Genomic DNA, 22,914 nt, shown 5'->3' with positions numbered 1-22,914 from the left:
TGCAGGGCTATAACTTTTTAAATTCTATTGCTACATTGCCATTATTAGGGCCCATTCAAAGTCCTATATGTATTGTTCATTGTGTAGCAACGTTAAACTTTTTCATTCACATATTCATAGTAAAGTATGGTCTAATGTATAAGTATGTTTTCATCTCTTTCTGCAGCTTTCTCCAGAACGTGATATATAGCCCCAAATGCATTATATTGATGATGAAATACAGTTTGATGGCAATCAGCGCGATATAAAAAATTCCAACTAGACGTACTTCTAGAAGTTACTACACGTCATCTGATGTTGACCGGATGGGCGAGGGGGCGTTTATAATTCCGTGGGCAGCGTTATACCAATCATCTAATGTGGGTCAAATGTTGATAATATCAGTTATTATCGAAGAAGGTAACGTTACACGCTGAAACTCACCCCAGTCTCCGCGCGCCGTTGGGCGATCATCGTCGAGTAGAAATTTTATCATTATGGGATATATTTTTACCCGGTCCATCTCCAGCTTGTATAATGGTATATACGTCCAAATCATGTTGTTTATCGAGTTATTGGCAATCGATCACTGTGTAGCGTGACGAGCCAGAGTCACATGAACCATAGCGAGCGCCCGGAAGTACTACGGTCGTCATGACAACCTCTATTCAACATCCTGTTTTGGCGATTGCGCCGATCGGCCACCAGATGGCGCTCCTGAACCGCCAGAGAGCTCAGTGGGTCCTGCTGGTGGATCTCAGGCCAGCGGAGGGACATTATGAATCCGATCGCAGATTTTTGAAATATTGATATAAGGACGCTGTACAGCGTCCCCCGGCAACTTTAGCATGGCCAGCAAAGACGTGAAAAGACGTGTCCCGGCACAGATACAGCCCCACACATACATCACCACACATACAGCCCCACACATACAGCCCCACACATACAGCCCCACACATACAGCCCCACACATACAGCCCCACACATACAGCCCCACACATACAGCCCCACACATACAGCCCCACACATACAGCCCCACAGATACAGCCCCACACATACAGCCCCACACATACAGCCCCACACATACTGTACAACACCACGTCAGTCGTCCACACAGCACAGGCGAGGGAGGACTTATGATAAGTGGTTGATAATTAGTGAGGGGGCTGGTTGGACTGATTTGGTCATCAAAGTCATCTGCGGAATGGAAGCGGATAGGCGGTGGGAGAGATGAGAGGGAGAGGAAGGGTTGGTGTGAAGAGTCCAGGTGGCCTGGAGATTTGAGGAGGGGGGGAGGGGGCTCAGCTAGGGTGGGTTGAAGATGGCGTGGAAACGGGTGGACAAATTTGAAAGGAAAAGTCATACGTTTGTTTAACTAATTGTTGTCTTCAATTTGATTGTACATGTACAGTGGTGAAAATAAGTATTTCACCCACTGCTGATTTTGTGAGTCTATAATTTTCATGGTAAATTCATTTTAACAGTGAGAGACGGAATATAAAAAAAAGAATCCCAAAAAATCACATTACAATAAATTCTAAACATTTATTTGTGTTTTATTTAGTAAAATAAGTATTTCACCCCCTACCAAACAGCAAGAATTCTGGCTCCCACAGACCAGTTATGTGACCAGTAGGCACACAGATTAGTCCTCTTACTTAATTAGTACACCTAATTAAGTACTTGTTACCTGTATAAAAGACACCTGTCCACAGAATCAATCAATCAGATTCCAACCTCTCCACCATGGGCAAAACCAAATAATTGTCTAAGGACATCAGGGACAAAATTGTAGACCTGCACAAGACTGGAATGGGCTACAAGACGATTGCCAAGCAGCTTGATGAGAAGGAGTCAACTGTTGGTGCGATAATTCGAAAATGGAAGAAACACAAAATGACCATTAATCTCCCTCAGTCTGGGGCTCCACGCAAGATCTCACCTCGTGGGGTGAACTTGATCATGAGAAAGGTGAGGGAACAACCCAGAACTACATGGGGGAGCTTGTTAATGATCCCAAGGCAGTTGGGACCACAGTCACCAAGATGACCATTGGTAACTATACTATGCCATAATGGATTGAAATCCTGTAGTGCCCGCAAGTTCCCCCTGCTCAAGAAGGTACATGTACAGGCCCGTCTGACGTTTGCCAATGAGCACCTGAATGATTCAGAGGAGGCTTGGGAGAAGGTGATGTGGTCAGATGAGACTAAAATTGAGCTCTTTGGCATCAACTCGATTCGCCGTGTTTGGAGGAAGAAAAATGCTAACGTTGACCCCAAGAACACCATCCCCACTAGGGGTGTAATGGTACGTGTATTCGTCCCGCGAATTTACGGTACAGCCGTCACGGTGAGGTAACGGGATATGACTATGTGCTGCCAACTCTCACCTTGTTTGCAGGGCTATAACTATTTAAATATTATAGCTATATATGCAATACTATGGCCCATTTGACATTGAGTATCTATCGTTCAAGATGTGAAAAAGGAATATTTTTTCCATCCACACATTCCCGTTTTTATACCGTGGTGAATTTAAGTATGGTTTTAGAGCGGTTTAGGGTAATTCCTGGGAGGCTAGTAATAGCCCGCAACGTATATTATACTTAATCCATTGGCATTTCGTCCCTATACACGCTACAATAAAAAATACAAATGCATATGATTGGTATATTATGTTCCATCATGCATGCATGAAAGGGGGGGGGGTCGTTTCTGATTAATTGATTGTCAATAACGGCATTCGTTAGAGTCAAGAGTCAAGAGTCACTTTATTGTCCCATCAGCTGCGAAATGTGTCTTGGGCTTACACCCACTACAGCCACAGATACATACATACAGACATGACACAACACAACTGACTCCAAACATAACACACGTTAAAAAAAAGATGTCCAAGAGTATTTTTGTTATGAATAAAGTAAAGAATGTGTTAGAGTATGAGGCAATGAGAACACTCTACTGTTCACTCATCTCACCTTATATCAGTTATTGTGTTGAAATATGGGGGAATACTTATGGGACCAATATAAAACAATTATATATACTACAGAAGAGGGCCATAAGAATCACACAGTGAGTTATCGAGAACACACAAATACATTATTTATTAAATCTAGAATAATTAAACTTGAAGACATGGTTAAGTTTCAAACAATGTTAATTATGTTTAGGGCAAGAAATAATACACTGCCAGAAAAACTACAAAATCTTTTTCATTTAGAAAGTGAGTTTAGTAGGAGAAAATACAATTTTAAACATCAGTTTGCACATACCACACTTAAACAGATGTGTCCTTCAGTTATTGGTGTAAAGTTGTGGACTTCTCTCCATAGCGAGCTTAAGGGATGTAATAGTGTTTATCAATTCAAAAAAAATTATAAAAAAAAAAATTTAGTCAGTATGAAAATCAAATGTGATCTGAATAGTGAGATCTTTTCTTTTCTTCTCTATTTCTTTATTATTATTATTATTATTATTATTATTATTATTATTATTATTATTATTATTATTATTATTATTATTATTATTATTATTATTATTATTATTATTATTTAATTTTTTTCTTGTTTAACACTTTGGTTGCCTAAGGTTAAATTAATGATATACCATAGATTGCCAGCGCTATTTGTCTATGGAGAAAGTCCCCTTCTTTGCAGGGCTATAACTTTTTAAATTCTATTGCTACATTGCCATTATTAGGGCCCATTCAAAGTCCTATATGTATTGTTCATTGTGTAGCAACGTTAAACTTTTTCATTCACATATTCATAGTAAAGTATGGTCTAATGTATAAGTATGTTTTCATCTCTTTCTGCAGCTTTCTCCAGAACGTGATATATAGCCCCAAATGCATTATATTGATGATGAAATACAGTTTGATGGCAATCAGCGCGATATAAAAAATTCCAACTAGACGTACTTCTAGAAGTTACTACACGTCATCTGATGTTGACCGGATGGGCGAGGGGGCGTTTATAATTCCGTGGGCAGCGTTATACCAATCATCTAATGTGGGTCAAATGTTGATAATATCAGTTATTATCGAAGAAGGTAACGTTACACGCTGAAACTCACCCCAGTCTCCGCGCGCCGTTGGGCGATCATCGTCGAGTAGAAATTTTATCATTATGGGATATATTTTTACCCGGTCCATCTCCAGCTTGTATAATGGTATATACGTCCAAATCATGTTGTTTATCGAGTTATTGGCAATCGATCACTGTGTAGCGTGACGAGCCAGAGTCACATGAACCATAGCGAGCGCCCGGAAGTACTACGGTCGTCATGACAACCTCTATTCAACATCCTGTTTTGGCGATTGCGCCGATCGGCCACCAGATGGCGCTCCTGAACCGCCAGAGAGCTCAGTGGGTCCTGCTGGTGGATCTCAGGCCAGCGGAGGGACATTATGAATCCGATCGCAGATTTTTGAAATATTGATATAAGGACGCTGTACAGCGTCCCCCGGCAACTTTAGCATGGCCAGCAAAGACGTGAAAAGACGTGTCCCGGCACTCAAACTGTTAACTGTGGATTGTGAGTTTCTTGTATAATGGTATAAATGATTATTTGTGTAAATTAGGTTGTATGCCGACCATTAAGTAAATACTTCTTTAGTTTAGGAATAAGGGGCAGGTAACTATACGATTTATTCTTCTTCCTGCTCCTTTTGTCCATGGAATGTTATTTATGATTGTGTAATGAAGAAACTCTGATTGTATGATTCCATGTGGCAAATAAAAACTCTGAACTGAACTGAACTGAAACAATACACAGTATAAAATATATAGTAAAGTACCTGCACAGCAGGATGTCTGGCAACACCACATTAGAATAGTATACACAAATAATATAGTATTAATATTATAATATTATAGTATATACGATAATATAACAAACAAATATCCGTTATTCGATAGTTGCCCTTTATCTTTACAACAGCATACGCTGATCAGGGCGATGGCTATGAAAACAATGCACAACCAAGCTGAAATTGATGTTAAATTGCTCTTACCTGTGGCCGATAAGATTCCAAAAACAATATTCCAATTATTTGATTGCCATCTGCTAGATCGTATGTCCATTTGGGCCATGACATAACCTCCCACAGCATAATGAATCGGGCGTCCCGAAAACTATTCAATGCGATTGGGTGATGGTCTTGATCCACGTTACTAGAAATGTCCGCCCGGAGGAATTTCAATGACGCACAGAGAGATACACAGAGTCTCAAAGGAAGTGCAACATCGGCCGCATACCACTAGGCGGCGGTATTGGACCGTTGCGATCTCAGACACATTGCTTATGATACCACAGCCTTCCTGGATGATTTATGAATGGAAATAGCGAATAAAAGAAATAACGATCAAATAACGAGTATACTCGTTGTTGGCGTTATTCGATTGGCGGCCAATAACGAGTATACTCGTTGTTGGCGGGGAATGAGTTAAGAGGACCATACCATGAAAATTATAGACCAATAATTTCTTTGTAAGGGGCAAACTCACAAAATCAGCAGGGGGTGAAATACTTATTTTCCCCACTGTATGTGTTAAAAAAAATTAAGGAAAAGGCAAAGATATTGTGTATATAAAGGTTTGCGGCATGATATTCAGGACATTCAGAGTTGTTGACATTATGGTATTAACCAACATTAAAACATATGGTCTCATTAGCAATAACTACAGTATAATTCGGAACCTATGTTGTTAAAAGTAAAAGATCCTTACATGCAGGTACATTATTAGCATTAGCCATAGAAACAGGCAGTCAGTGGTGCCCCAGAGGAAATACTTTGTTATATGATTTGGGAGAGACTGAAAACGAGATCCCTTTCATGTTTTATTGTCCCTTATGATGATTTAAGAAGCGTGCTCTGTAGTCAAATGTATTCCATCTCTGTAAAGATGGCTGGATGATTATAAAGAAAATAAAACCCAGAGTTGTGTTTTACAAGGGGTGCTTTTTAGGGCATGGGAGAGGAGACAAAGCATTTGGTTTATGATAAGCGTTTGTGTGGTCATTATTGTTTCTGTAATAATCTATGTTTCAACTTTATGTGTGGTGTCTTATATAAGCCCACATGGGCTGGGCTGGGCACATTGAGTGCATGACACAGACATCTAAAATAATATATAAAAGGGAGATGGTGCATTCCAAGCTGTGCTCCTAGCGGAGGATACCATGGACCCTGAGAGCCGGACGCATCTCAAACCAAATCCTTTTTCTCTGGATCCAAAAGTCAGGAAAAGCAGTCAGAATGATTGGAACACTTTCACCTCCTGATTTCACTCATTCTGATTCTGACCGTGGTCCACTGTTTACTAGGGAGGGGGGGGGGGGGGGGGGAATCAATCATTTGCGTGCCAATATTATATAAATACAGTGATGCAAATATAATAAAAAAAATATTTGTATCATTAAAAAGAAAATGCTTGACAATCCCATTTTGCTGCAATAAAAATGATTGGCATGAGGTGAACAGAAAAACAAAACGTTCTCATTAGATAAAACAGATTATGTATCTCTTTTTATTGCAGACGTATGTATTCAGACTGAGTTCTCCATTGGGGACATCATTTGCAGTTGAAAAAAGGTAATAAATCACAGAATATTGTGACTCTTGTATCGTGAGGATGTCGTGTCGCGGTGCCTCTGGTGATTCACACCTCTACTTGTTTACCTCGATTTCGATGACGCAAAAAGAACGATGCCAATGTTTTTATCCAAACCTCTCCATCTCCCACTGGTGTGAATGGGACCCCTGCTCGTTCCAGTATCCTCAGGTGGGCCTGAAAAGCCACATGATGCATTCCAGGGAGTTTAAAGCAAGTTCAAACGTCTCCCTTCCTTTAAGAAAGCCTCTGGAGAGCTGCAGGGCTAAATCATGGAGAGAGGAGAGGAGGTGGGGATAAGGAAGAGGCAGGCTGGGGCCTGGACCGCAGCGCAGTAGGGGTCAGGGCTGTGAAGCTGCTTAATCCTGGAGACCAGCGGATTAGCTCAGTGGGGGGTGTGGAGCATGTCAGCAGGGGGTCCGCTGGCACCTGGGCGTCCGCGCTATGGTCCTCCACTGCGGGGCAACCACAACCTAGATCCTCACCCCTCCCCCTCCCCCTCCGCTAGAACCAGGGCCAGTCTGACATGGAAATAGATATTCACACCCAGACACAAAGACATATGTCTCTCTCTCTCCCTCCCCCTCTCTCTCTCTATCTCTCTCTCTCTCTCGCACATGCACACACAAACCACAGCTCATCAGCAAGGTTCATTATTCTGTGAGAGAGAGAGAGCGAGCGAGAGAGCGCGCGCGAGAGAGAGAGAGAGAGAAAGCGAGAGAGAAGCTGCAGGGTGCTCCTCTGTGACTGATTGCACTGCGCTGGGTGCCTCACCAGGGAGCCACTACATTGAGCCCCTCTCCTCTCTCATATTCGCTACTCCTCCTCCCAACTCCTCACTCGTTCCATCCGCTTCCTGTCCTTGTCTTCTCTTCACCTCCTCCTTCCCGCCCCTCTTCCTCTCCTCCCAACTACTCATTCCTTCCATCCGTGAACCCCTGGGAGGGATGGGATGGGATGCGAGGGGGGGGGGGGGGGGGTATTATAGTTACTGTTGATTATGTTTCTGCTGCCTCCGAGAGAGAGTGCTGGTGGATAGGAACAGAGAGCTCAGACTGGGGGGCACTGCTTTGTGGCATGGGAAGGTGTCTGTGGGAGAGAATGTGTATGTGTACGTGTGTGTGTGTGTGTGTGTAGTTTGGTGTGTGAATAGTACATGTGGGAACGTCTGTGTGTATATACGTGTGTGTGTGTGTGTGTGTGTGTGTGTGCATGTGCACATAATCGCCTGTCCATACTTTTATATGTGCATGCTTATGTGTGGTTGTGTACTTGTGTGTGCACGTTGTAGTCTGTGTGTTCTACAAGGAGAAGATGGTAGCAGGGGGAGCAGAGTGACTAGAATGCGGCCTGCGAGAGCAGGATAGGGTTAAACGGGGGCGTGTGCTCCACACTGGGGCCGCTTGACAGCTTCCTTTGGCCCGCAGACAGAGGCAACAGATTACTGTCGGCCAGCTCTCAGACCAGCAGCCAGCGCCTCCCCGGCACAAAATGAGATCCCTCTGAGCAGGAGAGAGAAAGGACAAGGGACCCTGAGGGCCGGGGGCTCTCCCCCACTCTCCTGGCGTCCCACAGATGTGGGGGTCTTTCTCTGGGTGACTGGCAGGCCCGGCGTGTGCCCCCCCCTGCCCCCCCCCCCCCTCCACGGGGCTAAGTGCTCAGTAGTGAGTTCATAGAGTTGCCCACGTTAGACATCAACTGTGTCCAACTCACATTGAAGAATAGAAGAAGAAGAGCCCCCCTCCCCCCTCCCAGCTGGAGGCCTTTAAACACCAGTGTGTGCTCTGGTCTCTCTGAAATGGCTCTCGCAAAATGTCTTCCGGGTATAAAAAAAATTGGGTCAAGTCAACCGTTTATAGCAGAAGTTAAGTAAAAGCCACACATATACTGTATATATATATATATATATATATATATATATATATATATATATATATAAATATAAAAAATATAAATCACTTATTGGCAAAACTGCATATTTTTACATGAAAAATTAAACGGTTGGGTGGGTGGCTGTGTTGTGTGTGTGTGTGTGTGTGTACTCAAGACCACACAAGAAATAAGAAGAAGGACAATAACTCTCTTTCTGCTGAAGTGTTTACAGCGTGATGAAGGCAAGAGTGGGTCTGAGAAGAGCAGGTTTTCTTTTCAACATAAACAATGGTGGCAATCAATTCAGAGAGAGAAGAGAAGAGAAGAGAAGAGAAGAGAAGAGAAGAGAAGAGAAGAGAAGAGAAGAGAAGAGAAGAGAAGAGAAGAGAAGAGAAGAGAGAGAGAGAGAGAGAGAGAGAGAGAGAGAGAGAGAGAGAGAGAGAGAGAGAGAAGGAAGGCTTTTGTCACATGTATCGTATATACAGTGAAAAGGTTGCACAAGGTCTTTCAAAAGGTCTTGACCTGTATTCACCAGGCGTCCTAGCACTGACAAAAGAGACACAGCACAAAAGCTGAGACTTGGTCACAAAGCATCATGTATCCTTCAGAGAAACTGTTCAGACATCAGAGGACTCCTATTGATCAAGAGTTTTCTCTCCTGAAACTTTCAAGCGTTGAGCAGTGCAGAAGTTACACACTGCGCCGGCTAGCCTGTCGATCAGGTTGAGAGAATGTCCTCACGTGTCTCGTCACACATTAGAGCTCACAATATGAATGATATTTGGCAACTGGATAACGTGGATCAGTACCGAGCTCCGTGTCCATCACAACCTTCCATTAGCGAGGGCATCATCAACAACAACAACAACAACAACAACGGCTCTATTACAGCCCCATATTGTAAGGGAATTTATTGTGCATGCTATAAAACAACAAAACAGCTTTTATGGCTATAGCAGGCTTCCCTGGTGCTGTTTGGGTAATTGATGGGACCCATTCAGATAATAATGCTGCAGGTCATGAGTTTGCACTGCACTATAAAAGTTTCATCAGTCAGAGGAATGGAGAATAATATATACTGTGTGTGTAAGTATATATATATATATATATGTGTGTGTGTGTGTGTGTGTGTGTGTGTGTGTGTGTTTTGCTATAGGTTGCTATGCTACAATTTACCTCTTGCTAGTAAAACCTATTTTAAGCTGAAAGTATGTTCTAGGAATTTTAGGGCTAAGTTACGATGTCTCTTACTAGTATTGTCAGAAGGCTTGTGAATATGGGTCCTGGTCCAGACATAATGACACCATGGGACCAACATTTTATCTGACTATGTTCTATGTTAGACCAAGCAGTGTAGCACACTGATATCATGGCCACTAAGGATGGGTACCGATTCCGGTACTTTTAAGGGTATTTATTGACCGAATCACGTCGGTACTACAGAGTACCGATTCACGTGAGATCCACCGGTGCCACATTTCGGTACTGCAAAAAAAACACAACAACAACAACAACAAAGCAGTCGGGGCAATGGCAAGCCAAAAACGGTCGCAACTGTGGTTACTGGTTGCGGATTCTGATTGTAGTTATTTCTATTGTCTTGCATGGTTTGTTTAATCGTTTAAACTTGTTATTTTGTAAAATACAATACCTTTATTTATTTATTTAAATATATAGATATGTACTTTTTTATTCCGCAGAATAGTTCATTGCTGCTAGACTGGTTTGTTTAACACTATGGTCGCCAAAAACGCCGTACCACGTAATTCCCCGCCATGCTCATTCTGCCAAAGACGCCGTACCATGTCTTTGATATCAATATTTCAAAAATCTGTGATCGAAATCATATTTCTCCCCCGGAGACTTGAGATCTACTGTTGATCCCCTCTCAACTCTCCAACGGTTCAAGAGCGCCATCTGGTGGCCGATCGGCGGATCGCCCAGAGCGGAAACAGGAAATGGAAGCTGGTGCTCATTCCAATTCGGTCCGATCACTCGGTAATAGTCCCAGGACTCGAGGTAGACACAACGGATAGCAATCCGTTACCAATAACTCGATAAACAACATGATTTGGACGTATATACTATTATACAACCTGGAAATGGATCGCATATTTCTACATCCCATAATAGGAATATTTCTGTTCCACGCTCATCGCCCAACGCTATGAGGAAGCTACGGTAAGATTCAGCGTTATTTTTTAACGTGTTCGATACTAACTGCTCTAATGATCATATCACCCACACTAGATGAATCATCTAACGTTGGCCACGGAATTATAAACAACCCCCCCCCCCCCCCCATCCGGTCAACATCAGATGATCAGTAGTAACTTCTAGAAGCACGTCCATTTGACATTTTTTATCTCGCGCAGATTCCTATCAAACTGTATTTGATCATCAATATAATGCATTTGGGGCTATAAATCACGATCTGGAGAAAGCTGCAGAAAACGATAAAAACATACTTATACTTTAGACCGTATTTTAGTATGAATATGTGAATGAAAAAGTATAACGTTGCTACACCCTGAACAATAGATACTTGATGTTGAATGGGCCATAGTAATGTCAATTTAGCAATACAATTTAAAAAGTTATAGCCCTGCAAAGAAGGGGAACTTCTCCAGAGACAAATAGAGCTGGCAGAGGATGGTATATTAAGAATATAAGCCTGGCGACCAAAGTGTTAATTGTTTTATACTTGTTATTTTGTAAAACATTATTTTTTATTTAAAGGGGACATGCATTATAAATGGCTTTTTCAGTGTTTAGCATTGTTTTATAGTAATAGGGGTTAGTATCAATGGGTCTGTGTCTCCTTTTTACCTTGGCTGATTCCTCTAAGTTGAGACCATTTTCTCCTCCATTGAATTAGGTCATTCTGATTTGATTCGCAAGGTGACTTAACAAGGAGCTGGTGGAGCTGATTGTGATCCGATTGGCTCTGTGGTTGTAGTCACCGCCCACAATTCGCTCAACAGAGCGAGTGGATTACTTCCTCAAACAGGGTGCCGCCGAGTCCGACAGACCCGAGCGAGAGAGGAGAGGGAGAGAGGGGACTTTGCAGGAGAGGGAGAGAGAGAGGGGACTTTGCAGGAGTGTGTGTAAAAATTTGTGTGCGGCGGGGACTCTCTCTCTCTCTCTCTCTCTCTCTCTCTCAATGAACAGCATATCACTGTCAAACATCTCTGCGCACGCCCGTATTCAGATCCGTACAATAATAATCACAGAGGTATATATTGTCATTTGAAACAAGTTACAAATGCATTGTCCCGTGGGATTATGCCCCCCGAGGCAAAATTTATTATTATCCCCCTCAATGTCTCTATATCTCTTGCAGACTGTGTGGGCGCTTATGGGCGGAGCCCATCCAATAACAGCCTGAAATCCTGAGGCTGGAAACTTAGGCTTTTTTCAATTTAATTTTTTTTACATTTCTATAACCTTTATTTACCCAGGCAAGCAAGTAAGAACAAATTCTGATTTCTTTATTGTCAAAAGTATGCATAATGTTGTGTTAATTCCACAACAAGAGATATGTAATGTTAAGTACCTGAAATTATTCCATTTTTTGGGGGGGGGGGAACCCTGCATATATCGTATCGGAAATTAAGAGTTGGACAATATCGGTATATCGGTATCGGTAAAAAAGCCAATATCGAGCATCCCTACTTTTGAGTACTCCATTAGAAATATAAAACAAAGATTTTTTGGAGAGAAGAAACTTACAGATGTGTTCAATAGACTCACAGGAATTGTGTAAAGTTGCCCAAATAGTGCTAGGAATAGCAATGTCCCCTTTAACACATTGAGTGCCAGCCACGAGAAATCTTGTTAGTTCATGCCATGCGTTGAGTGCCAAGAACGAGAAATCTCGCTATTTAATCGTTATTTCTTTTATTAGCGATTTCCATAAATTTTTCATCAATCTAGCCTCACGTTACCATTGGAGATCTATCTGAGCTCGAACAGGAAAAATACCGCCCCCTACCATCTCTCCGGATGGTATTGCACCCATTGAGAGAAGTATTCTGTACGTCTGTATAACAACTATTAAAGAAACTTGAAACTTGAACTTGAAACTTGATTGGATTGGACTGACTGAAATGGATGGGAAAAAAAGTCCGGAATCCAAATTTTACTTGTCAGGCATGTAACCGGAGACGATCCCATTCATTGCCGAGCCGCAGAACAGCGTGGCATATGTGTTTCCAGTACCCAGCGTTGGATCAATAAACACGATCGATATTTGGAATGGCGATCAGGAATTGGAATAATCTTTTTGGAGAACATCTGATTTGAGGTAAGGAATCTATTTTACCAGTCTTGGGATAATCAGAGTTTTTTTCACCTATATCTCAGCGTGTCCCATATGTGTGTGTTGCGTGTGTGTGCGTGTGTGCTGATCAGGAAATAAGATAATATTTGTCAGCCCGCTTCTCTAGCGTGCATAAGTACACATATGCTATCGATAATCTAGCGTTTATTTGAAAACGATTCATAAATAGGCCGAAAAATTACAACGTGTTTTGTGTATTCCACTAAAGCGCGATTCCTGCAGAATCACCTTTTTTGTCTGGACGTTTAAAAAAAACTAGCGTTTTTCAAAATGGTATAAAGCGGAAATGTACAGATTAAAAAACTATCCGTTTAGACAATGTTGACTGCAAACAAGTCATTGATAAGCGACGGGCGTATTAGACACATAGCCATAATTTAAGATATAGTTTATACGTTCGCAAATGTGATCGCCCTCCCATTGACTACAGCGCCGGCACTCAAGCGCTAAATCGTGCGCCCCCTGCTGGCACTCAAAGTGTTAAAGATATGCGTGTGTGTGTGTGTGTGTGTGTGTGTATATATATATATTAACAAATTGTTCTAAATAAATAATAATGATAATAAATTATTAGAAGTTTGGACACATTTTTTACAACTGAGGTAGGTAGATTACATTTTTAGAGAGTAAAGTACCGGAAAAAGGTACCATTGGGTACCCAACACTAATGGCCGCACACAAGCTCTCTACACCCACAATCCCACGACTAAACCTCCTTTCAAAATTAAGGTTAAAAGGTCCACAGACACCAACAGTCTGTCTCAATCACTCCCATCTACAAGAACAACGGAGCCTCGCCCATGACATCATAAATAGAGACTGTGCATTGGGACACGTGAAAGGACTTGCAAAACAACATGTTGAAATGTATCGATTTTGTCAATCTCTCGTCTAACCAAGCGGTTAAACATCCTTGATATGGAGGACTGACTGCAATACTTCGGGAGTCATGTTGCCAACAATCTTCATGCATTATTAACTTGCAATAGAGCCTGGCCAAGAAACCAACCTGTGCCTAGTGTGCGATAAATAAAACAAAACCATGGGTGATTGACACATCATTAGACAGCCATGAATTATTCAATATCTGCAATCATATTGTGTTGCTTCTGGATCACCATACTGCGGCGTGCCTGGTCCCATTGTAGCCAACCTGATGAGTTAAAAGACTCATAACACCGTATGCTCCCATCTCTGCCAGTCATTAGAGAGGGAGAGAGAGGGACAGGACTGAGGCTCGCTCGCCCTCCCAAGTGCTAATGCAGACCCCCCCCTGGGCCCAGAGAAAGGCGACGTCTAGCCGCTTTGAGGTGGCTGCATTTCATGGTTTTAGTCGCGTGAAAACCCACTGCAAGACGGATTGATGGACAGAAGGATAGATGGATAGAGGGAGCGAGCGAGGGAGGGGGGTCTGCAAAGTAGGAGCCATGGCATGAGGCCAAGAGCTACCAATAGGACACACACACACAAATCCACAAACAAACATAAACTGTGCATACAACACAGACACACACAGACACACACACACCAGAGGCAGGTTGGGTTGCTTGTGTGTGTGTAAACAACCCCCACCATCAGTCTCGTCAATCAGGGCGTGAGTGGAGCAAATCAGCCCTGACTGTTGGGCCTGCTCTGCATGGTGCTACTAGCCTCAGAGCCAATCCCCCCAAGCAGCCATCCACATATCAAACAAGACAGCAGCCTCACGCACTGACTAATGACTGAATACCATTCTATAGCGCTCATTAATATTGCACCTCAACACTGTGCAGAGAAACACCTCATCTCCTCTGGCCCCGGTTTAGCTGTGCTGTGTGGACTACTGGCTGGCTCACAGCAGGTGTCTCCACCGTCTCTCAGAAGCTGGGACTGAACCGGGCCAGATGCTTTTCAGAACCTGGCCAAACCCAAGCCACATCTGGCTGCTGCCTGTGACGGAATAGAGGATTAGCGCTTAATGGGACTAATTTGTCTAGCGAGATGAGAGTGAATTTTGTTTGGAAATACACCCGGTAAAAGGTTTTGTAGCAAGTTGTATAAAATACAGAGTAGCTTTCAAGGATCTTAACATCCTTTCAAGACATAACACTTGACATTTAGCCGTTGTAAAATATGTTTTCCAGAGATCAGCAGCAGTATTTCCATATTGGTAACCCTACAGATGACATCTTCTTGACACTTTTATAGTACAAGCCTCTATAAATCCTCTACTATATGCGTAGTCCCTCATGTCCGTCATCAGCCGTATGGAATTGCAATGTACTCATCTAAGAATAGCACTGACCCTGTAAGGTGTCCGTTATTTGTTTCACTGTTATCTAGTAGCGATATTACTACTAATAATAATAATAATAACATTAACATTATGATCGTTATGCCGTAACTCGTCTTTGATGTCAATATTTCAAAAATCTGTCATCGAAATCATATTTCCTTTCCGGAGCCCTGAGACACAAGTGTGATCTCCTCTCAACTCTCTAGCGGTTCAAGAGCGCCATCTGGTGGCCGATCGGCAGATCGCCAACCGGATATTAACCTTTGAACCGGTAGTGCTTATCCATATGTGGTCCGGCCACTCGCTATAGCTCCCGCGACTCCATCTTGAAACACTGGATAATAGATCGCTCGCCCTAACTCAATAAACAACATTATTTGGACGTATATACTATTATACAACCTGGAAATGGATCGGGCATTTCTACATCCCATAATAGAAAAAAATATGTTCCACGCTCATCTGCCAGCGGCGCGAGGAAGCTACGGTAAGATTCAGCGTTATTTTCAAACTTTTTCTATACTAACTGATCTGATGAACATATGACCCACTCTGGATGAATCATCTAACGCTGCCCACGGAATTATAAACGATCCCCCGCCCATCCGGTCATCATCAGATGATGCGTAGAAACTTCTAGAAGTACGTGCAGTTGAACGTTTTTATCTCGCACAGATTCCTACCAAACTGTATTTGATCATCAATATAATGCATTTGGGGCTATAAATCACGTTCTGAAGAAAGCTGCAGAAAACGATAAAAACATACTTATACTTTAGACCATATTTTAGTATGAATATGTGAATGAAAAAGTTTAACGTTGCTACACCCTGAACAATACATATAGGACATTGAATGGGCCATAATAATGGCAGTTTAGCAATAGAATTTAAAAAGTTATAGCCCTGCAAAGAAGGGGAACTTCTCCATAGACAAATAGAGCTGGCGAGGGATGGTAAATTATGAATTTAACCCATGGCGATTAAAGTGTTAATAATAATAGTGATGATAATAATAATAATAATAGTAAGCCAGTAGTTTATAGGTGTGCAATTCTATATTGCAAGTTGATATTATGTTAGATATTATGCCGATATACTGATCGGTTGTGCATGTGCTAATGTGGCTGAGAGGCGTGTGTGTGTGTGTGCGTGTGCGTGTGTGTGTGTGTGTGTGTACGCACCCAAATGCATCCCCCGTTGACCTCAGGGAGAGGGAGAAAACACTCAAAACTCCAGGTATTAAAAGGTTTTCTTTATTCTCACAGCGAATAAATAGATGTGTTATTTCATGGATATTCGGAGTTGAGCGTATTCTGTGCGCAGTGTGTAGACTATTCTTCCCCGGTCAGCCTGTCCTCCTGACTGAAGCACTATAAAGCAGCTAATGGAGGTGACGTATAGTATTATATATAGTATACATATTGAAGTTGTATGTATGCTAATTGAGGCAAGTAGCTGAGGGCCTCTGATTGGCTCAATGATTGCAAAGCACAAGGACAAACACACAGATGCATGTGCGATTCACACACACAGAAGCACAAACAACCACACACACAAACACACTTAAGAGCAGACCATTTTGCCGCTTGCTTTGGGGCAGCGCAAGCATCTACTTGACACACTGGTAGCTCTCCAATTAAGCCATCCAGGAGCAGGGAGAATCAAATGGATTTCGTCTATGGGGCAAATGCTACACTTAGCAGGCATCATAATGATACTGCATGGAAGCATTACGGGGGACATATCAAATGAGTCTGTTTCATTGTGGAAGACTGTTGTGGCATCGCGGACGGCTTCGGAGAACCATTCGGAGGGTAGGTAATGAGCGGCAGCGGCCCGGGCTCAGTAATGTTCTTTTGATTGCTCCGGTTAATCTCTGCCTTCCCGTGTGAAGGCGCCGATCGGCTCCATTCGCCTAAAAACTCACTCCTCAGCATATTCCCTGTTCCCCAGCGAGGAGGAGAGCAAACTTTTCTTGATCCTCCAATCACAACTGATGCTTTGAGGAAAGAAACGTTTGTGATTGGAGGATCAAGAAAAGAGGGCATGGTTTGAGATGGGTCAATTAGCTGTATGACATTGTTTGAATAAAAAAAATGCATCGATTTAAAAAAAAAACAATCTTTGTACTAAGCAGTGTTAATTTAGTCAACAAAAATGATGACTAAATATGGTCGTCAACGAAGCTTTTCCCCCTAACGACAACGAGTTAGAGTTGTTTCATTTGCATGCATTGCACACAGTATTCCATAACAGCTCATAATATTATCCCCATCTAGGTCTTAGTCAGGATAAGCTGTTTATATGAATATTTCACTGTCCTTGAATGAACATAATATTTGGAATATTACCATGGAAACCTGGCTTTCAGAGACAGCGATACAAGAAAAAACAACAACTCAACAATACCCATAGATGCCATGAGATAGTCTGGTTAATACTGGTAAAACCTGGGTATATTATTCAGGTTTATCATAATCGGGATGATATTATGGGTTATTGTGAAAATAGACATGATGTTTACGAAGGGGCCAATACTTCAGTATCAAATAGTAGTGGAATATTGGCCAACATGTAAATGTATGCAGATTAATCACACCGTGTAACTCAGATACTCAAGAATTCCATTTTGTATGTACTGACTGAGTATTAGTATATGCTGGCTGTGTAAATTATGTTTCCATGGTCATTTTGAAAACAGTCTGTTTACGACCGGCACAGCAAGACGCCTAGTAAACCCATTACTCCATTATTACACTTTAACCAGCATACGGGGTGGCATCCAGAAGTCTGTGTGGATGTAAAACACTCATCAATTAAGTTAAACTCTTATTATTAGGTGTCTTTTCTGGCTCCAGTGCCTCGTCAAAGCGGTTAAGTAAGTGTGTCTCACCTCTCCACGTGGTCCAGATTCCCGGACACGCCCAGTCCTCCGATGGTGTACAGTTTGCCGTCGTACACCAGGCTGTTGTGCCGACAGCGGGTCACGGTCATCCGAGACACCAGGTTCCAGTTGTCCAGCAGGGACATGTAGCACCACACGTCAGCCACCGTCAGACCCGACTCCGTACCACCTGCCACATGCAAGAGGGGAGGAGCCGTTATTAGCCTAGGCTGAGGTTCATGGCCTTGATATAGCTTTTTTCTTTTAGCCTAGTGCTTTAGTGCAATATCCAAATTGCAGGAGTTGCAATATTTGTCAAAGGCAAAATGTGTATCAATATACCATTTCTAAATTAAGAATTGTAGAGACTCCCCGAACTACAAATCATATTCCACAGACTTAGGAAAACATCTTTGTTTGGTACATATCAGCCTCAAGAATCACACCGGGATAATTTTCACATGTTTTTCAATTGCAATGCCAGTTGAAATAATAGCAATTAGATATTTTTTATTACCAGGCTGAATACTTATATATATTTTTTTAATCCTCTCTTTCTCAGATTTTTCTCCGTTTTCTCCCAGTCCCGATTTAGTCGTTGTGCCAATTCCCCCCCTCCCCTACCTGGTTGTTGTGCGCATGTTCTCCTACTGGTCGGTACAAGGGAACCCTGAAGTCATCCGCACGCTTCCTCCGACACGCGCAGCGACAGCCAGTGACTTTTTTCACCTGGCAGCGAGGACTCTCATTGGTGAGGTGTAACGTGTGGGAGGCCATGCTGCCTTTCATCAAGTCCTGCCTCCGCTGAGCAAGCGCCCAGACCTGACCTGTAGGCGTCGCTGTCCACAACGCCAGATTCCCACCCATGACTTGCCCTCCCCCTAACTCAGCCAAACGGGTTAGTATAGCGATCAGCCCAAGCCTCAAGCAATGCTGACTCCGGGAGTCGAGACCGTAGCCTCTTGCATTGGTGACAAGCGCAGTTTCCGCTACGCCACCTGACCGCCCTACCAGGCTGAATACCGACTGAGAAATACAGAAAAATACTTCCTGGAATATGTGAAATCATAATGACATCACTCAAACCAACTCTTTAACTAAATAACTCTCAAACTAAAATGAGAATAGTTCATGTGTGATTATGGGCCTTATAAATCCACTTTATTTGTTTGATGGAGTCTTCCTTTAACTGTAAAGTGAACTGAAACGGTGCAGACGGAGATCCTCTGATAGTACCACAAATGATGAGGTTATTCAACCGCTGTCGGATAATGTTAGCTGACTGGAAGCTGCTTTGATGCAGCTGTATAAAACGGTCAACCAACCAAATTAAAGGCCTTGCACGTAATGTGTGTGTAGTTATCTTTCTTCCAGTATGGTTGCCTGTAACCAAACCACTTCCAACGGAAAATGCTCTCATTTCTGTGCAGTGGTAGAGTAAGTAAAACACTGGAAAAGCATGACATTACATTCTACTGTGACTGGCCCGTTTACAAGATCCACTAATAAGAAGTAGGGCCGGGGCGATCATGGCCAAAAATGATATCGCGATAACGATAGATAACAATATCATATCACTCGATATTCGATATTATCGATATTGTTATAAACAGATGTATGTTTATTTTGCAGCAATTCTTTGTTGTTGCCGCCATCTTTAGTGTTACATCCCCTCACACTCCAGTTATCAGGCTGCAGCTGGTTTGAAAGCTAAAGTAAACCGGCTTCTCTGCTGGCTGTGGCTCCAGGGGAGTTGAACAGTTCTGGCTCTGCTAGTTTCTTTTCTTTATTTTTTGGATCCACTTTTTTTTCTATTTTTCTCCCATCCCAATTTCGCCTCGCCAATTCTCCATTCAATTCTCCCCTCCCCTGTCTCGAACGTTGCTAGACTATGCCTCCCACTGGTCGGCTGCAGTGAGGACCAAGCCTTGCATCACGTGTCCCCTCCTTTATTTAGAATACTGTTTGAGTAAAACAATTTGTATTTTTTTGGTAAGAATATAGGACAGGCACATATAAGCACTATGCTTCAGTCTGTACCTTTTTCAGTCACTGTAAATAATCAAATATTGATAAATGATGATGTATATTATACTGTGTGTTACAAAGGGTCAGATTAAACCGAATATATATATTTGTTACTTGAGATATATTGTATAATATTTGTATATCGTCTGATATCCCTTGTATATTCTTTGTACATATACACGGAATATCCCTTTACCTGGTACAGGACAGACCATAATATTCGTTCTCCTATTGGAAGCGATCCCCTAGGCGCCACGGCCATACCCCCAATGCCGAGTTCAAAGCCACCGCCAAGGCTTGTCTCATGCCCAGTTTTGCGCAGGAATACGAGACAGAAATGAGGTTGGCACTAGATTATTCATCTTACGTATAAATACGTCGCAGGTGGATACAGAAGCACTTAGTCTTAGTTACCCTCAAACGTAAAAGCCTTCATCACGAGTCAACGACCAAGTGAAGTGAGCAACTTTGCGTCTAAATAGAGCACTTATAACCGCGTGCGAATAGGATAGTAAAAGTGTCAGAGCTTAGTGAAATAACGTCAAGTTCGACCTAGTTAATGTGAAGTACCGTGCACAGGAGAATCTACACCGGTGAATGCAGAGCCTTTTCCGGCTGGATTATATTGATTTTGGTACTGTGGCTGCTGGAGCAGAGAACCGTCTACCCCGCTGCTGTGTGGGATTTACCCGTGAGGAGCATCACTCGAGCCCGTCTCTAGGAGGAGGCTGGCTGGCCTTCATCCATGCTGCACGCATACTTGGATTATAGCTGCTGCTTTCGTCTGCCGATCAAGGGAGTAATGTACCGCCTCCCGTAGCTGGAGCTTATTGATTCCCCGTTGATCCAGACTTTTGCATTCGAGCATTCCTCCCCCCTGCTGGCTTACAACCGGAGGGAACCCCCTTAGTATCTCCAGCTGACCTACTAGTGTACCATATATAATTCTTATGCTACGGGTGGTATTAATTATCCCCTGCGTAATATGCTCATGGACTTACGCTCTTGACCTATTCGTGCACATTCTTCGCCTTACAAGCGCAACTCTCAATCTTGATCAATAATGTAAGATAATCTTGGTGCTCTTCTAATAAATATTATTATAAACAGTATTTCTTGTGAAGCTGTGTTATTGTGGGGGTGTTCATCACATATACCTGTGTACTGTATGGCCAGTAGTAATGTACATAACTCAGTAGTGGTTTAATGATACCATACTTATTCAATACAGTCAGGGAATTGTACCCCTCAGTTACACTGTGTGTGATGATGACTGAAAAGAAATAAACTACTACTACTACTACTACAACCTGTAGGAGTCGCTGTCAACGACCAATCCCCACCCACCGGCTTTCCCACCCTCTAACACTGCCAATTGTGTTAGTATGACGACCGGCCAAGCCGGTAGCAACGCCGAGAGCTGGGCTCGATACCAGCATCTCCTGCGTTAGTGGTGAGCGCCTTGCCCACTGTGCCACTCAGCCGCCCTTCTAGTATATTTTCTATCTTTTGGCGCTTTTTTGGTGGACAAACCACCGCACATGTGCACCGTGACTCGTGACTGGAGACTAGCTCTGCTAGCACACATAGCCTACTGTGTACAGACGGTTTCAAAGTGTATTTTAAATTAGAAAGCAAACTAAATAAATGGACAAGAGAAAAATATATCTCAATTTGGTCAGTTTTTGCAGGGACGTGCACAGGACTTTAGAGGGGCAGGTGCTCAACGGCTGAAAAGGGCATTATACCTGTGTATGTTTTAACCAAACGCACGCGGTGCGCAAGCCCAATTTTTTGGGCGGGGGGCCCCCTTTTTATGCTTTTTGGTGATCAAATATTGAATATTGAACTATAATAATCAGTGCAAGAGCTCACTTATCCTTGAAAGACACTTTTATCACTGACTTAAAAGGCCCATACATCTCCATAAATGTTCAGGGGGGAGGGAATAAGTGCTTACCCTACAGACCCCAAGAAGTGCTGTATATTCTGTATTGTTTAATATAAATGCATTTTTGATTCCAATCCCGATTTGTATTTGAGATTCCCAAATCCCATCGGACTTGACTTCTTCGTGTCCCTCAGTGAGTGTAATACCAGCATTCAACTGTATGCACCTCAGCAGTTTCTATCATCATCATCATCACCACCCACGCTATGCATAAAATATATAGGTCCGCGGAGAGGCACGCTGAGGAGGCCGTGCAAACGGCAATGGAATACGGGGCATCTCTCTCTCTCTTTACCTAATATTTTGATTGTATCCTGAAATGTTTCAGTTGGAAGGGCAGTCTATATAGTCTATATGTGCAGCGTTAATTTTTTTTTATTTTTTTTTAATTTTAAATGGCACTTTTTTACGAGGCTCAAAAGGGCAGGTGCTCAAGCACCCCTTGGGCTCTATGTGTGCACGTGCCTGGTCATTTGGACAAGCAAAGCCATTACTTTAAGTTGCAAGAAAGACAAGTCTGTCCACTGTCTCTGGTTTTAAAACTGCCCTGTTGCAGGTCACAAAAAAAAGTATATATTTTTTTAATATCGATTATTAAAATATATCGCGATAATTATCGTTATCGTTATATCGCCCAGCCCTAAAAGAAGACACCAAATTATGTTTTTGTTGATATATTTCTCGTATATTAACACATAGCAAGCAATGTTTGGCGCATAGCATCCGTCGTCTCTTCCACTGCCGTGTACAAAAACAATGGTTTGCGACCATGTTGGAAGACGGAGAACGACGCAAACATTCCATGCAAAAGGCCTCTTGTTGTTTCAGAACGAGAGCCTCGTGTTCAAGGTGTCCCTGCAAGCTGTGTAGCTCCCAACGTGCAGCACCGGCAGGTTATCCAGTGACCCCGTTGCAAGTGTGAGGGGACGGCAACAGACCAGAGCCTGTTGGTTGTCTAGCTA

General features: G+C 42.7%; 1 protein-coding gene across 1 annotated transcript in view; it reads right to left on the bottom strand.

Moving 5' to 3' along the window:
* klhl29 (kelch like family member 29) overlaps positions 1-22,914 on the bottom strand; it is a 91,264-nt gene that overhangs the window by 55,402 nt on the left and 12,948 nt on the right. The window contains exon 2 of the mRNA XM_084314593.1: positions 17,983-18,163. Coding sequence (XP_084170719.1) covers positions 17,983-18,163 — 181 coding nt within the window. The remainder of the gene's footprint in view (positions 1-17,982; positions 18,164-22,914) is intronic.

Source organism: Notolepis coatsorum (genome assembly GCF_963971535.1).
Source record: "Notolepis coatsorum genome assembly, chromosome: 5".
Classification (NCBI taxonomy): Eukaryota; Metazoa; Chordata; class Actinopteri; order Aulopiformes; family Paralepididae; genus Notolepis; species Notolepis coatsorum.
The sequence above is the reverse complement of the archived record's forward strand: the minus strand, read 5'-3'. Positions and strand labels throughout refer to the sequence as shown.